General features: G+C 39.0%; 1 protein-coding gene across 1 annotated transcript in view; it reads right to left on the bottom strand.

Annotated features, from left to right (window-relative positions):
* Positions 1-24,638, bottom strand: part of atrnl1b (attractin-like 1b) — a 66,421-nt gene that overhangs the window by 18,602 nt on the left and 23,181 nt on the right. Inside the window, exons 19-26 of the mRNA XM_017439044.2 lie at positions 23,727-23,864; positions 21,562-21,655; positions 16,916-16,968; positions 15,155-15,249; positions 14,874-14,952; positions 11,694-11,851; positions 7,074-7,135; positions 1,967-2,045 (exon numbers count right to left, since the gene is read on the bottom strand). Coding sequence (XP_017294533.1) covers positions 1,967-2,045; positions 7,074-7,135; positions 11,694-11,851; positions 14,874-14,952; positions 15,155-15,249; positions 16,916-16,968; positions 21,562-21,655; positions 23,727-23,864 — 758 coding nt within the window. The remainder of the gene's footprint in view (positions 1-1,966; positions 2,046-7,073; positions 7,136-11,693; positions 11,852-14,873; positions 14,953-15,154; positions 15,250-16,915; positions 16,969-21,561; positions 21,656-23,726; positions 23,865-24,638) is intronic.

Genomic DNA, 24,638 nt, shown 5'->3' with positions numbered 1-24,638 from the left:
CCACTGGACTAAACAGTGATAGACAATAACATTCAATGAGGTTTTGGTGCATGCACAATGTAGTTTACCACCATCAGTGTGTGAATGATTGTAGTGTGAAAAGCTTTGGGGTCCTTGGACTAGATAAAGCGCTATACAAGTGCAAGCCATTTCCCATTTATTACTCTTACATTGCTATTAGAAATCAGTTATGACCAATATAAACTGAGAAAAAAAAATTTTCAATTGCAAAGTGTACAAAACGCCAATTATAAAAATGTAATGTAAAAGAAGTGACTGTATGAATATTGCCCCCCCTTTAAAGTGACTGTCCTAATTCAAAAGAGGTCCGGCCACTTGGTGCTCGGAGTCTCAGTTAGAGAATGAGGAATCACCTCAGGGCAGAGAATGTGTCTCAAGTGATTGCAGCATAAGAACACCTGTGTCTGGAAGGCCTATTCACTGGTTAATCAGTATTCCTGACTACCATTACACCACGAAGACAAAAGAACAGTCCAAGCAACTCAGAGAAAAGATTACTGAAAAGTACAAGTCAGAGGATGGATACAAAAGGATTTCCAGGCCCTAAACATCCCCAGGAGTTCTGTTAAATCCATCATCAAAGAAATGGAAGGAATATGGGACGTGTAAATCTACCAAGTGCAAGCCTTCCTTACAAATTGAGAGGTGGTGAAGGAGAACAGAGAGGCCACCAAGATACCTGTGAGCACTCTGAAGGAGTTCCAAGCTTCAGCAGGTGAGATGGGAGAGACTGTACATATATCAGCTGTTGCCCAGGTTCTGCACCAGGCTGAGCTTTATGGGCGAGTGGCAAAGAGAGAGCAACTATTGAAAAAAAACTCATTAAATCTCTACAGGAGTTTGCCAAACAGCATGTGGAAGAATACATGGTCAAGTGAAAGAAAAGTTCTGTGAGACCAAATTGGAGCTTTTTGACCATCAGACAAGACGCTGTGTTTGGCAGAAACCACCAAATGCTGCACATCATCACAAACTCACCACCCCAGCTGTGAAGGTTTGTAGAGACAGAGGCTAAAATGAATGCTGCGAAACATAGGGAAATCCTGGAGGACAATCTGACGCTGCCTGCAAAAGAACTATGGCTTGGGAAGAGATTTATTTTCCAGGAAGACAATGACACAAAGCATGAAGCCAAAACTATACAGAAATGATTTAAAAACAACAGGGTGAAGGTTTCAGAGTGGCCAAGTCAAAGCCCAGAAAATGCTCATTTATACTGACCACTTATGACAACGACAAAACAGGTGAATACTTTTTATAGCCACTGTACTTGTCTGCAACATCAAAAGTACTGTTGCACGAAAGGGTCATCTGCCACAATAATACGTTTCCTTTGCACTAATTCACCACGCTGCAAAGGCATGTGTAACTCTCATAGTAGAAAAACTAGCTCAACTGCCAAAAATATTGACAGCTATTATTTGCGACGGGACGGCTGGTAGTCCATTAGTTTTGTCGAACCATAAAAATAGAGAAATAATAGAGAACAAACAGCTGCTTTGTATTGGCCTGAAACACGTTTGAAACTAATGGTTGTCTCTTTTGTGTTTCATGCCAACCCCACTTCACTTTACTTTGAATAAAGTGAGCTGATGTATTGTATGTCTCCACGCACGCAGAAAAGGAAGGTAAAACGATTTAGCAGTTTGGGGGAGTTGGGGGTCAAAGCTTTGTTCTATCTTTTTTGGCTGAATTCAAACAAACTGGGAGCTTATGATGAGCCTTCTTTGCATCTACAGCTTAATAACGGTAGTCACTTATAGTGCAACTTACAACAAACGTCTCAATGCCAGTCCATGTTTAAGAAGGTTTTTTTTAGATGAAATGGGACACAAAGTGGCAGATTTGCATTCACGGAGGACATTTTCTTTAGAAGAAACTATAAGTTGGTCACACATGAGGAGTGTCGGGTCTGCTTTGCATGTCGACAGAATCGTGGACTTACTTCTCTGCGCCGGGAAGCCCAACAGGTCTGCTTGATCTTCCATACGACTGCCGCCACCAGGAGCAGAGACAGGAAGCAGCTGGGATGAAAGAGAAGAAACAAGCAAGAAGATTAGGTTGGAATTTTCTATATTTATTTGATCCACACATTGTTGGTTACAGGGTGAAACAATGGCTAAAAACAAACATGTAGTCAACTTTAGTTACCTTTTTTTTGGCCTTCAAATAATTTATTTCGATAGCTGAAGACTCATTTAAGACTTTTGCAAAAAATATGCAAAGAAAAATTTTAAATTATGTTTAAAGAATGCACAAATACAAGTAGAGAAATTGCCTTTTCTGTGAAAAGTCAATGTGCTGAAGGACTTTTCTGAAATTTGTTGAAAAAGCTCAAACTGCACTGTTAAAGTTAAAACAAGCAAAACAGGTAAAAGCTGCAAAACAGTAGGTAAAAGCAAAAAGTAACAAAACATCAACAAAAGTAGCAAAACGGTAGCTAAAAGCCTAAAATGAGCAAAACAAAAGTAAAGGTTAAAATTAGCGAAATAAAAGTTAAAATGATCTAAACCATAGCTAAAGGCTGAGATCAGCAACACAGTGGCTAAAACTAGTAAAACAGTAGCTTAAAGCTAAAAATGAAGCAAGTATGCTGAAATAAATTTCAAAGAGAACAATGTTTTCAAGATAGAAGAAAATGTAAATAAAATTAAATATTTTCAAAAGTCTAAAAGTTACAAAACCCAACAAGTATAGCTGGAATGTCCTGAACAAGCTGAACATTTGGTTAATGCAGCTAAAAGTTAGAATCCAAAAACTTACTGTGGAAACTATAAACAGAAAAACAATAATTTAAATACAGAGTCAGAATTCATACAAAAAAAATCATTCTCACAATGATTTTTCTTCATGAAAACCTTAGATTTAAATGCATTAAAGGTTTATTCATAAAACCATTAAGATGAAAAGGTGTAGCTCATTTGTAGCTATTAAAGAAATGTATTTGATCTCAAAGATGTGAACAAAAAACTTCAAGAAATATGTTTTGACCATAAAAGTCCCCATATATAATTTTTAAAATTAGCATTTGCCCAGACAACAAATCATTTTTTTATTTTTACAGTTTTAGTATTTCAGGAATGAGTCTGTTTAGTTTTTAAAAAAAGGGTGGAAGGGAGACTATTTGAGGAGGCGGCACGTTAAAGTCTCAGCAGACTGAATATTTTGGCCGATTACTTCGATTAATAACCCAACAGTACAATCATTAGTCAAGGGAAATTCAGCGAGATGCAAGCATGACTGGGACAGAAAAAGATGACTGATTGAGGGCTTCCACTTCATTATCCTTTGACATTTCATGTAAAGATGATTAGGTGCTAAAAAGATGGTCTACACTTTTTTTCCAGACCTGGTTGAGTTGTCTTACAAAAAAATAAAAAATAAAACATTTGTTTGTTCTGTCTTTGCATTAAATACATTGCTTTGCTTGTGCATAGGAACTACATGGGAACAAATTCAACTTCAAGCATTAACATCCATTTTGTTGCAGCTCAACCATTAAAGAAAAAAAGAATAATCGTACTGTTTATACACTACAAGTACATAAGTATTTATTTATCTGTATTTTTCAATTTCAATCATTACTACTAAGAAAACAAAAAGCTCTTCTTTATGTTCAGAAAGCAGGATGAAGACAATCCTTCCTGAAACGTGAGCAGGAGTCTCCTGTCTTTAGGGACGTGCCCCATTTCTGTGATGGCTGGACCGGTATAATGAGCGCATCTCACAAGAGACACGCAGCCGTCTCAGATATCATGGACCAATTTGTTTGATATGTAAACTTCAGTCAGCCACATGTTTGAGCTGTATCCGATTAGATGTTTGAACAAGATGATCACGGGGCAGATCAGCAAACAAAGCAGAAGACGGCGCAGAGATTAAATCCCCCTTTTCTTTTAACGACGGCCTTTAAACAAACATTTATCACTCAGATTTTATTTCTTTTATCACTGAGGTACAAAAACATCCCCTATGTTTAGTTACGAAGCTGATCTGTAGACTGAAAAACAGCTGCTGTGAGAACCGCAGCCATAAAAAATTATTTTCTTTCGATCACTTTCCCAATGCTTACATCAAAACGGCCATCTTTACCATTTGTTTTAACAGCGCATAGACAGTTTTACGGTTCCTTTTTTTTTTTTTTTTTTTTACCAGTGACTGTTTCTCGCAGTGTTTAACGTGTAAGAAAACCGACAGAAACAAAAGCCGGCTCAGCTGTGCTGCTTCAATTACATGGTCATTTCTGTAACCACAGAGCTTCAATTACACCCAGAGGGGAAAGAAAAGAAAAGAAAAATCAATATCTATCTATACCTGCTGCCTCTGGGCTTTTTAGGCTGTTTAACAAACACAAAAACAACCCAACAAGATTATTTTTTAAGGTTTTTTTACGTGTTTTTCTTTAAGAGCTTAGTATATTTTTTAGCAATAATACAAAAAAATAGAATTAAAAGCAGTAAGGCATTTTGTACATGCATATTTTTAAAACTCATTTAATTCAAATATGACTCAGCTTCCTTCTAGGAGAACTAAGTGAACCTTGGCTTGTATAAACCAAAGAGAAAAGAAAAAAAGAACATTAGGAAAGCAACAATGACAGATCTTCCGTTTCTATCCTCTCATTCGAGGAGGTCTAAAATCCCTGTGGGGTGATTTGACATTTTGTCATCAGGCTGATTATGTTTCCTGCAGGTTCAACCCTCCTCAAATCACCGCACACCCACACAAAACAGCTCGTTAGTAGAGCAAGGCCTTTTGCTTTTTTTTGTTTTTTTTTCTCCCCCCCTTCTTGTTTTTTCTTGGGTTTATGGGTCAGTGAGAACTGGACAACAAAGATTTAGACAAAGGGTAAACAGAATTAACATAACCTGCTTACCAACAGGGTAAAACAGAGAGAATTCGGGGCATACTAATGGGAGGAATGCATATAATTTAGCAGGCAAAAAGAAAAGGCTGTGGCCCCCCCCACCCCCACCCCNCCTTAAAGGATTTCAGATTTGGACTATTCAAACTGTAACATGATCAGATGGAGGCAGACGGTAACTGACTGTGTGACAGCTTTTCTGGAAACCTATTGTTGAGTGGCCGATGACGGACAGGTGCCTCGGGCAAAGCCTGTCAATAACACCCTTTGTCATGACTACACACGGAACGTAAACTACTCTAAGCAGCGCACCTTTGAGAGAAAATGAACACACATACACACACTGTCAGCGTTAGATGTCCAAACTAGTGTTCCCCACCTTTTTTTTTTTTTTTTAACAAACTGAAAACCTAACAATCAAAGAAGAGGCGACGGCAGGAACCCGGACTTAGCCGGGAGGGCTTCTGCTGTGGTTTTCCGCAAGGCGTCAACATAAAATTAAAAGCAGCGCCTTGAAGCACTCAGACTTTAATGTACTTTTTCAAACAGCGCAATTGAATCATTTAAACACTTCAACGATGAAGGATTTCCGTCACAGCACTAAGGATAAAAAATCATTAAGAGCCCTCATATCTTCATCACCCACGCCTTCTCTTTAGATGGCACTTGCAGGGAAATATGCACCTACTTAAATTGCTACTGGCAGTTAATTTGCCACTTGGAAAAGGAAAATTACTGGCTTGAAGAGACAAAAGGCATTTGCGTGCTATTTTTTTTCTACATGCAAACAAACCAAAGCAACTCAATAGGTCCTTAGAGACAGGAGTGGAGAACAAAGATGTGGTTGGTAATGTTTCTTGACTGATGCAGTCAAAAAAGTTTGATAAGTTAAGCAGTTATATAAAGCTTGTATAAGCAGTACAGTACAGCTAGTGTCTTTACAACTGGCTACCAAAGGACAAGACTTTCTTGCCCTACTTTAAATTAGTCCTGAGGAATAGTTCTTCTCCTCTTAGTCTTGGTTCTGTTTAGATTTTGGACGCTTTTTATTGGGTTATTTATTATTCATTTTCAGTTTAAGCCCACTTTAAATTAAAAGTTGGTTTTTTTTTTAAGTCACTGAACACTTGTCCACGAATCGTTCAAGAAATAAGGACCCTAAGCTCAACTCAGTTTTGTGACTAAACATAAGAGACAACTTAGCAAAGAAAATGAATTAAAATTAAATGTCAAAAATAGCAATAAATAGTTAAAATAAAAATGTTGTAGGCCCTAAAAGATGCAACTACCTCTTCAGTTGGAGCATTTGTCAAAACCTTCAACATAAGTACACTCAGTGTCAGGCAGCTTATAAGGAAAAATAAAATAAAAAAGGCAACAATCTGCCAAATCACACAAGAATTTGACTGAAAATCTGTGGCAATGGGTTTTACAAAATGATTAACTCAAAATTGGAAATTCTGACTGAGATTGTTGTCAGTATGTACATCTGTATGTACATCTTACCCATCTGTAAAACACGGTGGAGGTTCAGTAATGGTATGGGGCTGCTTTTCAGAAAAAGGTTAAGGAGATCCTGATGATGCCACCACATTTTAATCCACATTTCCATTTGAAAAACATCTGATTGGCAATAGCTCCATTGTTTGCAGCAAACAAAACAAACAAAAATAAACCCCACACACAATGGAACCCATTCAGACCTCAACATTACTAAAGCATTGTGAGATCATCTTGCCTAAGAGCTCATGCTGTGTTAAAAAAAAATATAGTTATTTTAAAAAGGTTCAAGCTTGACAGAACAATACAAATTCTGTTTTTGCCTTTCACACTATGTTCATTCAATAAACGACACAGTGGTTCGCCCACTGTGGGTGATGGACCACAGTGGGAGGTCTTGAGAAGATCTACAGAAACCATATTAACTCTAAAAATGATTGCTAATAGCAATATTAGCCCTAACGCTTACAAAGAGATGAAAACAGTGGTCATAAATGGACACAAATAATATGATGTTTGCAACTTCAACCAGCAACAGAAGGGACCGCGAGTTTCTGCAGCTCTTATTTTGTAGCTCAAAAACTAAAAAGGTTTGGAAACCATTGAATTACAGCACCTGTTTTACAGATTTCTAATAACTATAAAGCAGAGAGACGAGACTTTTCACATACATATCTGATACACTTACCTGAAAAATGTCACAAAAAACTGGACCAGGTCCATGATACTGCTGTGTTGGGAGAAGGCAATCTATGTGAGGAAAAAACATAAGATTTTGACATTACTCACACACAGACAAATACTTTAGTCAATTCACAATTTAATCTGCAATTGTATAAAAATTTATATAATGATACTGAACATGAATGGAAGTCATGTTACAATCATTCGTCTTTGAGTTTTAGAATAAAAATCCACCGCATTAAATAAATTTTGTTCACAATATTTTTACTTCTAAAAAAAAATAAACACACACAATCTGCCCTTTGAGAACCTCCAGTGAATTCGGACTGAATTCTCCTACTTGATATTTGACATTGTAAGGAGTTTAATATGAAATGGCATCCATAGGTCAAGTAAGCACTACGAACACGAGAACTGCAAGCAGTAATCATCGGGGTCCAAACCCCTTAACGCATCTCCCCCTCCCCTCACCCCCCCACTTGAACCCCACATCTGCCCTCCCCCAATCATCCCATGACCTGTCGAAGCACTGGCTTGAAGACTCTTTATCTTGATGCCTATTTGTGTCCCCAAGGTCCTTATAGGGGTTTGAAGGTTAGTTATCACACAAACATAAGCCAGCTATTTCCCTTTAGTGTCAGAAAAAGTGTTGCCTTTAAGAATGACATATTTAGCGAAAGTGTATCAGTGGAAGAGGTTCCATTTACGGCTTTCAACCATTCACGTTCTCACTCACACCTAGGGACAATTTAAAGTTGCTAATGAACCTAACGTGCATGTTTATGGTCTGTGGGAGGAAACTGGAGTACCCGGAGTAACCCCACAGGTGCACAGGGAGAACATGCAAACTCCACCCAGAAAGGCCCCAGGTTGGGAAGCAATCCTGCTCCATTCTTGCTGGGAGGTGACAGCCCCAACCACTGGGCCCTTGCACAATAATAAAGAGGAAAAGTTTGACACTAACAGAAATCATAGTTGCAGAGCAACGCCAGAAACCCTACTTTAAAATGGTTTTAGTCCTCTACTTTCAGGCTGTTATGGAGAGTATCCAGTATTCACGTTGTTCACTTCATGTTTTCACATGAAACAAGTTTCTCTCATCACATCTCTCCTACGTTTTGAATTTATTTATTTTGTGAGGGTGCCCAGTAGAGGAACAAATGAGAAAAGGAACGGCTCATGTAAATGTCCACCTGTGATGTTTATTTTCCCCCACTGGGAGTTGTTTAAAGATGCTCTTAGGCTTGGACGTTCACACTTCCCATTAGCCCGGCAGTTCAGTCACAATTAAACTCGATTTCTCCAGAATGAGGCTGTTCAAAAAGCTATCTACAACAGTTAATAACAGTTTCAATAGGGTTCTATGCTCCACTGGATGCATGGAAACTTCCCTTGCCTCTGTGGGCTTGGACCCCTAAAAACGGGCCTGCTAAAGGTCACTGACTCACTGGAGGCCCTGCTACTAAAACTGTCTGCGAAACAAACACTACGTTTGATTTTACAAGACAAAAATATGATAGAAGTTTCTGGCAGGAGGAAACAGAAATCATTTGAACAACAGGATGGATATCGAGTGAAGGGATAGGCTGAGCCATGACTAGCTTATTGCCTTTAACATCACCCATAAATACATGTTTGTTTGGTACTTTAGCTGTTTACAAAAACAAACACAGGATAAAACTTTATAATAATTATGGTTCTTGTGTTTTCTAGATAAACCAAAGGCTACGGGACTTCTTTTTAAATTTTTGAATACATAATTTGCTTTTCATACAGAATTGAAGTGAAAGATCTTAAAAAATAAGAGTCCAGTTGCCTTATTAAATCTTGAATGACTAAAAATCTCCACCAACATGTTTCTGAGGAAACGTACTGATTTGGTCTGCAACATAAAAGGCCATCCACAGGATTCTTTCAAAGGCAAGCCTCTTTACAACATCCTGCCAAATAAAACCAATGAAAGAGGCAGGGATGTCATTTTCAGTCTATCATAAATGGAAGAAGTCATCAGAGCAAATACAAAAGATTCACCACTCAAAAACCTATTAAAACAGCAGGGCACAACTGTAAAATCATTATTAAGACAGATGACACTGATGTGAATTTGTAAAACAAAACTGTCGAGCTGAATTGGAAATGCTTATTATCAGAACCATACATCTGGTAAAACTTTTGGAGGAGCTCATATGAAGCATTTATGGCTTCCAATGACACAGGCTCATAAGTGGTTAAATATGAGAAAACAGAAGAAGTCAGATAAACCCTGAAGTGTAAAAACGTCCTTTTCCCCGCTACAATTACAAATGCAAACACAAATTTAGAACAGACAAATAAAATGTCAATATAATTCAGATGAATACCAAACCCCAACAATGGCTTCCTTCAGCTTATATTTATAACTAAAAAGGTAAAATGGCCAGTGACCATTACGTCAGAAAGATGTTTCATCTTCATTAAAGGAGAGATCGCATGCAGCCCTGGCAGCAGAATCACGTACGACAGGCCACATCATAGTGACAAGTCATTATCTACTACAGATGTTTTCAAGCCATTTTTGCCCAGAAAGCATTCAGAGTCACAAGCACAATGTCATCTGCAGCTGTTTCAAGTGTCTGATTGGCAACATGTAGGGCTGGGAACTTGAGCATAATTTATGCTTTAAGAGGTAGTTTATTTGCATCACATTGATGCTGATGAATTGATATGGGCATAAAAAAAAACCAAGCAGGCGATTAGGGGTTGTTTAGGGAGAAGAAAGGCACTGATTTAGCACTGCAGCCGTTTACAGACAAATAATTCTGGCACAGCAAATCTGTACACCTTAATTAGCAGCTACTGAGAAGCTAAAGACAGCTAAATATTTGGGTTTACGACCAATCAGAAATGAAGAACGTGTGTGTTTAGGATGAGACCGTTCATTGTGTGACGTCCTTTAATGACAACTCCATTACCCTCACAAACTTCTGCCACCTTTGACTTGTTCGACCTTATTAACGAGAAAATGAGATTCACTGATCTGAAACGTGATGCTCACTGACATGGCTAACATGAAAAGCACCGATGATTTGCTGGCTTTTTTTTCTCTCTTTTTAAATAAACGAGACATTTTGTTCTTACAAAACCCACTTATTACATGAGCTCAAAGCAACATAAATAGGGTAAATTTGAGTTTCGGTTCGTCCATCTCAGCCGATCAATCACATCAATTTAACGCTTTCTTCTGTTGGAGAATGACACATCGAACAGAGCAGTCACTTTAATTTCAATTATCTAGATGAATGATGATGTCACTGAAGGAGCTCATCTTCGATAGCGCCTTTCTTCATCTTATTTTACCCTTTTTAAAGCTCGTGTTCAACCTTAGAAACAGAGAGTGCATTCTCGAATGTTGCTTTATCTCAACCACTCTTTGCCCCGCACCGTAAGGGCAAACAAAAAATGAGACCTTATCCTGTTACAGAAGCCATTTGCTTTTACAGCTCAGGCTCAGTCTATAATAAGTAAGTGACTGTTGGCCAGAAAATTTAATAGAAAACTATTACTGCACCACCTCCACAGATGGACCGAACCCAAAGATGTTATTACTCCAAGGTGGTCCACTCATCTACCATTTGGAATGGTGGGACAGAATATAAAAATCAATATCTGGGAGTGGGCTAATTAGCAAAATGGTCTCAGTGTGCTATTATTAGGAAATACTGTTGTTATCTCTCTGTATTATATTTCTTATAAAAGGCTTTTGTTTTTGTTTTTTTACTAGAAAGACATGTTTAGTAGGGAGATTGTTGCTGCAGAGTCGAAACATAAAAGCTTCTTATATTATTGCAGCAATCAAATAAAATTAGTTTTGTTTGTTTTGGCTTTTTTTTGTTCCCTACAGTGCTTAAGAGTTGGTGAACCTTTCTTAATGTTCTACATCACTGACAAAAGGAGAAATAAAAAGGTATTTCACACAACAAAACAAAGTAAATAAATATACTTCTGTTTTGTTTTAATGAAAGTTGCAGCAATGCCGGTTTACACACGGAGCTGCTGCTCTAACAGCAACAAGGTTCTTCACTTTTGATCAGCTTTCCTCACAAACAGAATCAAAGCCACCAGAATATATCACGTTTTGGTTTCAGGCCGATCTGCTCTTGTTTGCCGCTCCTGAGAAGGGTGGCAGCTAGCAAAAGCCTTGAATTTTCTCCACTGGTGTGTTTAATACTTTGGAGAAATGATTTTGCAAACTTTTCCAGCAGCAACAAACTCTTTGCTGAAGCCCTCAGAGATTTATCCATGTCCATTTAAACCTGCTAACCAGCTGACTGGAAACACTTAATATCTCAAACTTTGTTTGTTGATCCTTGGAGTTTTGATAGTTTTGTCTGTTTTGTCATGTTCCACAGTAAACATCGTGTGGTATTTTAGTTTTGATTGCATGGTATTATTTGACAAAAAATGATTTTTCTGAAACGCCACTAAAAGCAAAACAAACATTTCTCTAGTGTTGATTTTTCAACTGATTGACTAAACAGATCCTGTGACACATTTATTCAGAGAGGATTTAAAAAAAATAACTGTTTGATAGTGTTGTAAAAAAAAAAAAAAATCCATGAGTGTGAGTCACAGACACAGTTCTTACCTGGATCTTGATTGGCCAGGAGAAATTACTGACGTACACATAGAAAGTAATGTTCGGGTTGCTTCTAAAGGTGAACTTTTCACAGGAGAAACTGTCTCTGTATTCCTTGATGTTGGTTTTGGACACAATGGGCACCTCCTCTCCGGAGATCGTTCCAGCTGTTGGGATAAAGAGTTCATTTTCAGCGCAACGCCATTTAGCTTTCAAACGGCTTACACACAGAGAAAGGGAGCTGCTTTGGCTGCAACATGTTATTATGAATGCATTAATGGATTTATTTAGCCATTTTGAACAACAGGAAACCACTCAAGGGCAATTATCATTATTTCCCAACTGCATTAAACTTATTTTCCAATAACAACAACAACAACAACAAAGAAAACTGTGAAGCGTTATTGTGGAATTGCACACACCTATTATATTAGATTCTGAGAGAAAAGCTCAGCTTGAAAAAAAAAAAAAAAGAAATGCTGGAAACCACATTTTTATTTCTTGAATTCAGATCCACACCACTTGAGTATGTTTGATCCCTAGAATTTAGAGCTGAAGTTCACACGAGGAAGGCATCAAAAGCCAAATTACAACAGCTACCATTAATCATAATTACTTGTTTGGGTCTGTTTATATTCCGTGTGCGCGAATGTTATTTCATCCAGCTGAGTATGACAATGGCCTAAATTCATAATACCCGTAATAATACCAGAAAATAATTTTTTTTAAATAAAACTCTATAAAAATTGTCAATTTCCCATCTGTCCTAATGTTCCAAGTCATTTCTCATTCTTCTTCATGTCAGTGGTTTCGCAGCATTGATATTCCAACCCACAGCTCTGAAACAAAAGCAGTGAAAATGACAGCTTGAATGTGGCTACGTGAGCATGTTTATCTTAATTGAAATCACCCCCCTCCTCCTCCCTCCTCCCNCCACCTAAAGGCGCCTCATGCTCTTGTCAATTGTGAAGAAGCTCCTATTCCTTCTGAGACACAATATCTTTGCAGGAGAAAAAGGGACCCAACTTCAAATATTAATGACGGCGCTCTGAAAAGGTTAAGGTGGCGGGGAGGAGCGCGTGAGGTTAACGTGTTTTTAGTGGCCGGGAAATGTCAGCGTTGTGGGGAAGGGGAGAGAGGCCCAGACGACTTGTGAGGAACGGAGGACAAGGGATAAACAGTGGCGCTGGACTGCAGTGTCCTTGGGCGTCTTTCCTCCGGAGACCTATAACACGTACTCAGTAGTGACACTAACAAGGGAGGAGTTAGTAATGTTGGCATCTTCTGTTTTGGTCAAAATGTCAATTATCTTTTCAGAAGTAATCATTTCCTTTAGTGCAGAACGTAACATATTAAAAGGTTTATGGCCCAACATTGGTGGGAAAAGGAAAATAAACTTGATTTATTAGTAGGGCTGCAGAATATCAGAAAAACATGCTTTTGCGATACTGCAGGAACAACATTATTTGCGATAAATCCACATTTTCCTCTCTCCTGTTATTCGTTCCGTCATCACAACACTGCGTTTTAGAAGTTTAACCACTATCATCTAAATCACGCGGGACATCGAGGACAGTGAGGATCTATGGCCCCGTTCAGACCTGACACAACACATCTGTCTTTGGTGATTCGATTGCAAGTGATCTTTGACTGAGAGCGTCCGCGCTTGTCTGTTAAATAGCTACCCCAAAACGCCCTTGCGATCGGATGTCAATTCACTGCAGATACTCTCACAGCCATGCCACACAGAGGATGAGCAACTGAGCAGGTCTGCTGATGTTTTGGTAAAAAATTACAATACATTTAAATGTCTGAACTACATCATTATTTTGACATTAACACGGTTCAGAGCCATTCGAGTCACATTTTTGTTGTTATTTCTTGAGGTATATAGCAGAACAATACAGGGGACATGTAATATAATTAGTGGCTTCACAGAGCTCAGTGTCACAGCAAAGACTGAGTATTTTATTCAGTAAAAATCCGCCGCAGTCGTTTGCTGTTTTACGCAGCATCACTGCAAAAGTAACATCAGCACTGTGTTTTAGGTGAATATAATGTGACATAACACAGCTCAGACTGTGGTCATATGATCAACACAGCACATTACACCTTCCAATGACCAGAGGGTCCAATCAGAGAACGGGAAATCCACCACACTGGGTTCTGCAATTCACTCCGATTATAAAATCTCCCCCCAAAAAACTGACATTTTCTTGCAAAGGATTCAAATTAAAAGTCCAATAAAACTGTTATCAAACTGAACAAAAAGCTGTATTTTCAGAATATTCCTAAATTGAATTATTCCCGTTTGATTATCTTTACCCCATGACATTCAGAACATAACTCTGCTGCTCATGCTGGGGTCCCGTCAGTCCAGGGGCGAAGGCCAAACTGCTTTCAGACTAACAAACGTATGCGGATAAAAGGGGTCTGGACCGCCTCCAAAGCTAGCTGCAGTGAAAACGTTTTCGATGCGCATTGAGGCCACATGTATTTGGTGCCATCCAAATGAAAGCTGACAGCTAAGGACAAACGTTAGTGCCAGGTGTGAACAAGGTCGATCCGACTGGCCAAATATATTATGCATGACTGATAAGCAGCCCTTTGTGATACTGATAAAGTGCATAATAGAGCTGCAGAAAATATTGAAAATTTATCGTCGCAATATCAGTGGGCGCAACAGAAATATCGCAAAGGAATGCTTGGACTGCAACGAATCCTCGCCTGTTGTATTTCACATACCATCATTCCTAATCTGCATGCTAATAATATATTTGGTCAACCCAATGGGCTCTCACTGACCTCGATGCCCACACTTGGTTTAGATGTTAGTGGTGACAGAAGAGAAAGAGAGGAGTGAAGAAAAGATTCATCGCAACTGATATCGTCGTCACAAAATGAAACAATAATATCGCACTTTGGAAGTTTTTCTAATATTATGCAGCTCCGGCACGCATTAATACTGCAATGGGAACAAAATGTTGATATATTGTGTTCACCCTGTTCACCAGACTATTACAGCTAATCTGTAAATCTAGATTACCTCAAAACTTTAAGCTAAAACGACTAAACTTAATATACAAACAAAGCAAAGTGTCAAAAGAAGTTTAATATTGATCTGTGTGTGTGTGTGTATCTGTGCAACACAGCTTTACTTTAACAAAATACTGGAACTGCAAAGTCTACCTGTCGACCCCACCGACCACGTGATGTTAAGGTTGAAGTTGTTTGATGCATTGATGGACATGTCCAAGTTCTTGTTTGCCTTCAAGTGAAAGAAGAAAACTCAGAAAACTGGCATATCAACAATACACACAGAAAAAAATCTTTAAAGCACACAATTATTTAAGAAATGAAGCAAACTTTCTAAGAATTAGGCACACGTCAATTATTATCATTATTGTTAAACATGATTGGATGGCGTGCTTCAGCTCGACGAATGAAAACAACTTCCTAAAAGAAGTTACCTGCTCGGGTGAGGCCATGAAGTTAATGGCGGTGTAGTGGTTGTCATCTTCTTGGATGAGGCTGAACGTGAACTGGTAGTCAATCAGGAGATTATCTAAAACAGGAGACACAAACAAGACTTCCATCTCAGCTGCCAGATATGGCTTTATGGACTCTTAATGAATGAGACGAGACCATTTAATGCAATAGAAAACACAGTTAGTACAAGTACAATTACTTGCTATAAGAACGCTTCTTCTGCTGTAGTCATTAGTGAAGAGTCATAAATTCACTTCTACTGATGCATTATGCCAGATTTTATGCATAGTTAACCAGTGTTGCTTACATATATGAGTTGTTGTGTATAGAGCAATAATCTACCCAACATGCAGAGCTGCTGCAAATTGTATCATGAATGTTTGTTCTCCATTTGAGACGGTAGACAGCATTTTTGACAAGAAAATTAGACTATGTTCGCAGACTTGCTTGTATATAGATTCTTGTGCAAGTGAAATAAAGTAATTTTATCCTGTGATCAGACTGGCAGTATATCATTTTGTACAGGCACAGAAAATTGCAGAGCGCGTCTACTTTTCTGTGACTCCCATTCGAAACTTTTAAAAGCAACGCATTAGTGATTTTATTTGAAAAAGTCTGGAAGACAGTAGAACAAATAAAACGAGAAGAAGTCGGAGAGAGCAAACCCTCCGCCAAGACCCATTATCATCGCGATGCTATAACGGGACTGGTGACATCATCATCATCATCATCATGTGATATCATCATTAATGGCCTCTGAGAGCACAAGCCTTCGCCTAGGGTGATTAAAAAAAAAAAATTATAGGAGCCGCATCATGATCCCGATCACCATCAAAATTAAATCATTTAATCTTTTAATCTTGTTCACACACAAAATAACGCTACCAAAAACATATACCTCCTTGGCGGAGGTCAGTGATCATTCATAAACAGCGAGAACTCGCTAACACAAAGTACGAGGAAGCTGGATAAGTTTGTGCGCTCCGTTCATCTGTGCTTAGTGGCCTTTTTGTCTGCAGGGGGTGTCGTGTTTGTAATGCTGCGTAACAAAAGCTCAAGGAGTTTCGGTGGTGTCCAGAGGTTAAAACAAGCTTCGGGCTTCTAGTTTCTTGTCTCCTCATCCACAGTGAGCCTGTTGTCAGGCTATGACATTTAAAAAAAAAAAAAGGGACAAAACCTTGGCAAAGCCTCTGATGTCAGTGGAAAAGTGCTGAGAGGCAGATAACAAATCACTAAGTCCAACTGTGGCACCGTGAAGGACACCCCATCGTGCAAGTAAACACACAAGGAATAAACACCACCATCTACGCTATGTGCAGATACAGAAGGAGGCACCGAGCGATCGCTTTATTGAAGCACGTTGAGAGATTCTCTTTTTGCTTTACACGTCACATTATCATTTAGTCAACTTTAGGAATGAATAAATGAATAGGTGCGTGATGGAGTGAGTAGACAAGTGGAAAAATTTGACTCCTCCGTCTCCTTGATTAGCTCAATCACTCACTCCCTCTGATGCACTTGACATTTTCACGACAAGTCATTCTGTCACCGAACAAGCGCCCCGGTGCCAAAGTGCTAAGATGCACCATCTGCCCCGAGCGGAAGAGTGCAAGTGGGAAAAAAAGGGGAGAAGGAAAAGCAGAGAGAGCGAGAGAGAAAAGCCAGTAATGTGGGCATGTGTATGTGTGAGAACATATAAGCTGTCTCCTTAGAGAGTAGCCGTCCAGTGGAGAATTACTCACAGTAACAGGTTCCTCTGAGTGGATTGCCAAGGTAACGGTTCTCTGAGTCACATCTGCAGGGAAGAAAAGGGAAAGGAGACAACGAGAGGAGAATGAGTGCTAACAGACTGAGAGCAAAAATGCCTCTTATCAGGTGTTGTGTGCGCCAAGTGCCAGCGCATGAGCTCCCGCTGTTGGTGCCTCATCGAGACTCTTAGTTCTGGCAAAAAGGAAACAATCTGATAGTTTGTTAAAAGTTGATTAGAATTCCTTGAACTTTTGTTTATCAAAGCAACGCGGCGATATGAAACCGCAGCTATTGATCAAAGAAAACCCTTTATAAGGAATAATACAGATAAGACGGCAAGTGTTGTGTTTCGGAGATGCACACTCGCGGGTGGGGAAAAGCCCACAGCTAAACCAAGTTTAAACACTTGGATTTGATCATCAAGAGCTCCACATTAACATCTTTCACACTGCTTCGAGCTTAGAACCTTACAAATCTGTATTAAACATTTCGAGAAAGCAGCCGTCTGAAATGATTCATGTAAAAGTCATTAGGAGAGCTGCAGGAGGCTTGGTTTAATAAGCCGTTCAGGGTCAAGCTTTCCCCTTTCCCTGACTTGTTAAAACAAATGTTTTAAAAGGAGCCACGGGGATAAAATTATAATAACCTGGAGCAATCAACTAAAGGTGAAATGTAACACTTCAAGAAAAGTCCACTCGACCAGCAGAATCTGTTTGAAGCAAACAGCAAAATGTGATGTCTAGCTTAGCGTGTTCTGACGTCAAATGTTCTGTATTTTTGTCATTCTTTCCAAACGAGCAAAAAAAGTGACACAAATAGAATTATTACGTCTTCAGTGGTGATGCTGTCTGCCAGCACGGCTCTGCTGTCACTTCAAAACAGTGATACTGTGAGTGAAATCGGCCAAAACAGACAAATTTTAAAATTGAAAGCTGCCAAGAAAAAAAATAATTTGTTTTTATCCACAGAGGGCCATCAGCTGTTCGGATAATGAGCGTGTTTTATTAGTCTCGTGCCTTTCCAAAAGCCTCTAGTCAAGGGGAGCATATGGCACTGTTCACTGGACTGCACTGTCCTTTATCTCCTTTTAATGCATCTCCCCGCTCTCCCTCGTTCAATCTTTTATGCCCTCAACTGTCAACAATTCACTCCGAACTCCGCCGCTATCACTCCCCGGTGTTTTTTCCTTCCATTTGAGCGATATCGCACATGCTCCAGAACGGCAGAAAAAAAAGGTGGGAAAAAAAAAAAAAAGTCAAATGACGAAAATTATATATTTATTTATAATTGTGTTAATTTTGTTTCGCAGTTGTTTCACGTTACAGACAACCAATTAAACTTGTCAGGATGTGGGGGAAAAAAAAAAAAAACAGAGGCAGTGTGAGGAGTCGGAGAGGACAGTGAACTCGGCGGGGGTGGGGTGGGGCTGCTGAGAGACATGAACGCCAATGAGGGGGGAGGTGGCTGCGCGTCGTGTTACGCTCGAAAGTGGGATGACTCGAATTTCTTAAAATAATTCTGCAACTTTCCTGATCTGCAGGCATTTGACGTCTTTCAAGATCTTAACATTTTATCACCTGAACGTCCCGTCAGAACGCGGCGACGTGAAAAACAAAGGATAAAAACGACGGCTCAGCGTAACACAGGGACAGACACTTAATCGGGGTTTGATGTCAGAAGAGGTGAGAACAGAGTTGGCTGATCTTTTACCACGGAACAAAGGACGGAGGGACAAATGCCACCTATGGCTTCAGATCATCGCTGTTGGAGTATCTCAACGTGGCATTTGTCGAGGGCAAAACACACAAACCCACGTGCTCATTGGTATAATTCAGCGTTTCCACACGTTATCTTAATTTAATCTACACCTGCATGCATCCATGCACACATCTGAACCTCAGGCACCCCCCACCCCTCCCCACTGTATCTTAATTTGATCTACACTCGGCTCGAACCGGTTTCTGTGCCTGTGCACGCCATAAACACACACAGAGAAAGAAAGGAACGTGCTGCGAACCTAAGCAATATCTGGCAGACTCTGGCACGCAAACGTTCGTTACTGCTGCCCCCCCCCGCATCAACCGTTTTGCTGATTAAAGTATGAATCCAAGTGAGCATTACAGAAAACATATTTCCTGATGACTGATCACCGTAGCGCACCATTGACGTCATCATTTTTTTTTCCCCCCTCTGAAAACAATTATTATTCTGCACTGATGCACCTCTTACTTCATTAATGCAGCTATTATTTGGAGGCTTTGATGGCGTCGGCGGTGGCAGTGTGTGTGTGCATGTGTGTGTGATAGTACTTTTATGCAGGGAGTTGATCAGTGTCCTGCACTGCATTCCGTCTGGGAGAAGAAATCAATGAGACACTTTGTCAAATGTGAAAAAAAAGCAATTATTGTACTCTTACAGTCGACATCTCGCTCTCCTCCATCGTCTTTTGCTTTCTTTAAATATTTACTGTGACTTTTTTTTTTTCTCCCCCACACAACCATGGGAAAATAAAGCCTGCCCTCTTTCAGTTTTAGGGTTTTACATATTAGAACCTAAATAAAATGATCTGGTCTTTACCAGATTCTATATGATCCAAATCTAACCTGAAATGCATAAAAACAAACAGATTCTGTCATATTGTTTTTAAAATGATTTCAGAGGGAAAGTAGCAGCCAGGTGCTGCTGATTAAATGTACTTTGTTAACCGATCTGCTGCTCTGAAGCGTACAGGTGTGTGTTAGCACAATGCCAAGCCGGAAAGACATCAGCAATGACCTTAGAGAAGTAATTGTTGCTGGGAAGGGTTAAACTCTATGAAGTCCATCATTCTACAGAGAGAAAGAGCATTTAAAATCGTAAAAAACACTTAAAACAGCTGCCGAGCTTCTCAGGAGTGGACGTCCCAGACAATTAGCAGGTTAAAGGTTAAAGTTCACGACTATGCATCTAGAAAAAGACTAAATCACTAGTGGCTGCACCATATCTTTAAGAGAATGAATAAAAACTGCAGCAGTTTTTGTTGATGAGTTTAATTCAGAACATGCCAGGATCTACTTTACTGGAAGTCCTGATCAGGAAAAATGAGATTTTAAGTTTTTTGAAATGAGAACTTTTTAAATGGTTTTTAAATGTGTTTATGTATTAAAACATAAATAATACACTGAGTAAATGGAAAAAATATACAAAAGTTTAAAAATTAAATACATAAAAAGCATAGCATGGGCTCTTTCAGAGTTATGAATACAGATGATTAGTTTGCAAAAAAAACCCTAATTGTATTCATTTAAGTGAATAAATGCTTAGTCTGTTGAATGTAAAATGTGATTAAAAGTAAATTTATGTTTCAGCAGAACTGAAATTAATAGGAATTCATTATGAAACATGCGAGGATAAAATATGTAACTCGGAAAGTAAAAGTTAAGACTTAAAGGGCAGAAGGGGTAATGTTTTTTAATTTTAAAAAATGATGTTGGCAGACTTTAAAGGGAAAAAAAAAAATCTAGGAGAGGAAAATGTGTTCCAATGTGTGTGGAAGTGTATGAATCAGGTTTGCCAGGACCCCTTCATAACTCTTACAGCATTATGGTATTAAAACCAGCATCCATTCTGCTTACAAGTGAGAAAAGAGACAGCTTAGAGGAAATGGTCCTCCTACGCGGCTCTTAATACGCCGAGTCAGCAGAAATTATTTAAGAGGCGGACTTTCTGGCCGGTGATGCAAAATGATCTTTACTTTGGTTTTACCAACTCATTGCATTTGACTCGCCACGACAAAAATCGACGGCTCACGGGGATCTGACATCAACGCTTTTAACTACTTTCTGAAAATGATGACTCAGCGTACTGAATGGTCAGGAAACAATGAGTCCCATCGTGTCCTGAAACAAGTCACACGGTTACACAACTCCAAATCAGATCAAATTCCATCTTTTCTAAGTAAAAATATTTGTGTGTCTGCGACTTAATGACAACATTCCAGCAGTTATTACTTCTCTAAAGCTAATTAATTAAATAAAACTCATTGAACACTTACCACTGATATCTAAAGATTTACATAAAACTCCTTTTGGTTAATTAAAATGTATAAAATGTGCTGTATGTTAACAAAAGCATGACAATGTTTTGTTTGTCCTTTTATCTCAAATTACTAGCAAGACACTGACATGACCCATTCCACTTTGTGTCTGTAATGTCCAGGATGAGTAATTATTTAGATGATTCCACTCTTTGTCCAAAACAGATCAATCAAGATATAAAAGTACAAGAAATGTTGAGTTAAAATAACAAAAAAGTACAATTAAACACTATGCTACCTGCCTAAAACTCACTCCTGACTGTCGGTGTGTGGAATCAATCATTTCTGAGGGAACATTATCTGTGAATTTCTTTTTTGAGCTTGTTTTTTTTCTCACAAAATTGCAGCAAACTGAGAGCCTGATGCCGAAATGATAATCAGCAAAAAAAAAAAAAAAAAAAGAGTATAGTTCAAGTGCAATATCTGTGTTGATGAACCACAGAGTGTTTGTAGAACTGTTATAAAAGCGACATTTAAAATCTGTGTTTGATTTCTGAGCTCTTTGGAAAAATTCAGAGGCGATTGTAAAAGGTTTCCGTGTGCATGTGTCACTGATGTACTCACAGCTGGCACTGGTCTCCTTTGATCCCCTTGGTGGTGCAGAAGCACTTCCCCGTCAACACCTGGCACACGTTGGCGTGACCGTTGCACTTACAGGCTGGACCGGGTGACAAGGACAAATGGAGGAAAGAAAGGCAGAGAGCGTTAAAATGGAGAACACAAGCCAAAAAAAAAAGGAAAAAAAAGACACTATTTATAAGAATTACATAACACGCTGATGCGTGATCAGTTACTCCTAACAAAGACTGGAGTTAAAGACCACCTGAGGGGACCGAAAATCCTACAACGTCCACAGTTCGTGCAGAAACAATTGTTCTTTCGATTTAAAGCACTTGGCAGACAGTTTCCCACTGGTTGCAGTGTTTGTGCAAAGCTAAGTCACAGATTCCTTCTGTTGCACCAAACACAAAGAGAAGAAATTGATATTGATCTGGGTACGGTGGTAAACAACTGCATTTCGCTGAACTTCAAAGATCAGATAGATGAGGGAGACACACACACACACACACACACACACAAACTCCCGACAGGAGGCTACGCCACCCGCCAGGTGTAAATGTGTGTATGTGTGTGTGAAATGTAGAAATGATGGGTCAAAAATGAGTGAACGGGTTGGTGAAGCGCCGCTACTTCGGCGGGCTTTTAGGTTTGCATTTGCAGAAAGATAAGAGACCCCGTCGTTTTGGTTCAGCGAGTTCTAAAACATGGAGAAGGTGTGTTACTAATGGGTCAGCGGGCCTTCCACACCCACCCTACTTTGCAGAATCCAGCGTGGTACCTATGAATATTTAGGAATGTTTTAGAACCAAGTGCTTTAGTTTCTGCTCCTTCTGGGAAAATGGGGTTTTTCATGAAGTGCCCACTGCTCATAAAGCACCAAATATGCACTAGATGCCCCTTTTGTTCAAGTAAAACATAACTGCAATCACACAAAAAAATTATGTCAGATGATAATTTTGAAAGAATGAGCAGAATATTCCCAAAATCTTACCCGTTTAGTTTCCTGTTGAAGAGTACTATACTATAACCATGTATTTTTCAATAATAAATGATAACTGAGACTATAACACTCCCATGCCTGCATGTGTTTGGGTGTGTGCAACTCTCACTTCTGACTATTCAAACAAAAGCCTTTAAATCATTTCTCAGGAATGCTATTCATGTCTCGTATCAAAGACTGAAGTCCAAACGCTTCCCGTCTTTATTGGGAATCAGTTTTAGCAGTGTCTGCTCAACGCGAAGCTTGTTTATTAGAAAGATACACCTAGACATAAGACACTAACACTGTCGTGTTGAATTTAATGCCCACTTGTGTGAAAACGTCTGCTTTAAAAGCAATCATTTTATTCAAACTATGCTCAAACTCTTTCATATTTTTTTCTTTTAGTATGAGCCTGACAAACGGAATCAAGTCCTATAAAAGCCTCAGTTAAATGTTTTATGTAAAGAGACAAAAACTAACCATCACAGCCAGAAAAATCTATAAAAATGGTGAAAATCCTGAGTTGGACGTGTTAAATTTGTATTTGGTTATCCTAAAAATAATTCCTCCTCTCTGTCTTTTTAAGTTTTGTTGATTGTAGGTGATGTACTGTATTTACTTCTTTTTTTTCCCCCCAGCAATAATGAACCTTTTGGGTGAAGAACATTGGAAACGCAACAATGCTTCAGCTTCACTTGCAGTTCCAACATTTTACCACATTTTGTTTTTTTCTCCACAAACGTCAAACAAACCTAAAACTACGTGCCCATCTTTCTTATAATGCAACTAAAACAGACACAAATGATGATTTAGGTTATTGTGCTTCCATCGATTTATGTAAATAACACTAAAACCAGACAGGAGGGACAAAATGTCAAATGTCTAGTACACTCTACTGCCCTCTGTTGGTTAATCAGCAGCATGACAGATTAATGTGTTTATGATGGTATATACAGGCTTGCATTCATGAATTATAATGCATTTCTGGAATCAGTTTATCACAATTTAACACCGGAACTTGTGCAAAAAATAAAAAATAAAGCGAGGAATCAACCGGGGGAACCTTATTTAAACTTAAAACAGCTGATCTCCTAAGCTGATGGAAACACATGCAGATGACAGGGCAGGTCGGGGTTAAGTCCAGTGTGTACAGAATGGCTTATCGGTAAAGCGACGCGCCACTCACCCTGGCATTTGCCACCATTGGTTGGGTCTCCATGGTAACCCGGCATGCAGGTCTCGCAGTGCGGACCGGTGGTAAGGTTGCGGCACTGCTCGCACACGCTGCCGTTCACACACGTGCTGTGGCCGTTGCACTGGCAAGCTGAAAAACGGCAAGAAACGAGGAACAAAGAGACAATTCAGATATTTAAAGCTTTGCATTGCACCAGCCTGAATGTCATGTGAATCGTTTTACAGCTACAGTTATTGTTATTACTTCCTAGGGAAAAAAAAAAAAAAGAGAAAAAGACGTAGCCCATTAGAACTGTCAGCAGTTTGTCTGCCATGTCATATTAATTATTGTTTAATCAGTTCTGCCTTTTAGAAGTATTTTATGGCAACAACTTTTAATTAGCTTGAATTGAATCTCCAACTGGGAAAACTTTGGCAATTTAGCCTCGTGCGCGTCATTTTTTTCAGCCAAATTAGTTGAAGTGCTCTTTTAAAGTTAGTTTTAAAAACACCCCCCCCTCCGACACAGATCGCTGCCTTTTTACTTTAAAGTGAAATATCATTTTACACTTATTTAACCAGAAAAGGTCAGATGGTAAAACAAATTCTGAAATAAAGATTTTACACGGGTTATAAAACCTGTACCAATTAACCACAGAGAGTCCTCACATATGGGCAAACGATGGCTCGTGGGCCAGACGTGGTCTTTAGGCGAACTCCGTGTGGCCCTCAATGTCCTCGTTTAAAAACTTGAAATAAATGAATGAAACCAAAATATTATGAGTGAAACTTAAGCTAACCGAAAACAAAGTTGGAATTAAGTCCCTTGAATGTCTTAAATTTACTGATTACAGATGAATTAAAGTCTCCCGTTTTCACAAATTTGATATGCCATGAGAGTATTGCTGTGTTTATGTCGACTTTT

The sequence above is a fragment of the Kryptolebias marmoratus genome, linkage group LG17, assembly GCF_001649575.2.
Source record: "Kryptolebias marmoratus isolate JLee-2015 linkage group LG17, ASM164957v2, whole genome shotgun sequence".
NCBI classification, from domain to species: domain Eukaryota; kingdom Metazoa; phylum Chordata; class Actinopteri; order Cyprinodontiformes; family Rivulidae; genus Kryptolebias; species Kryptolebias marmoratus.
Note: the sequence above shows the minus strand (reverse complement) of the source record. Positions and strands in the feature narration are given on the sequence as shown.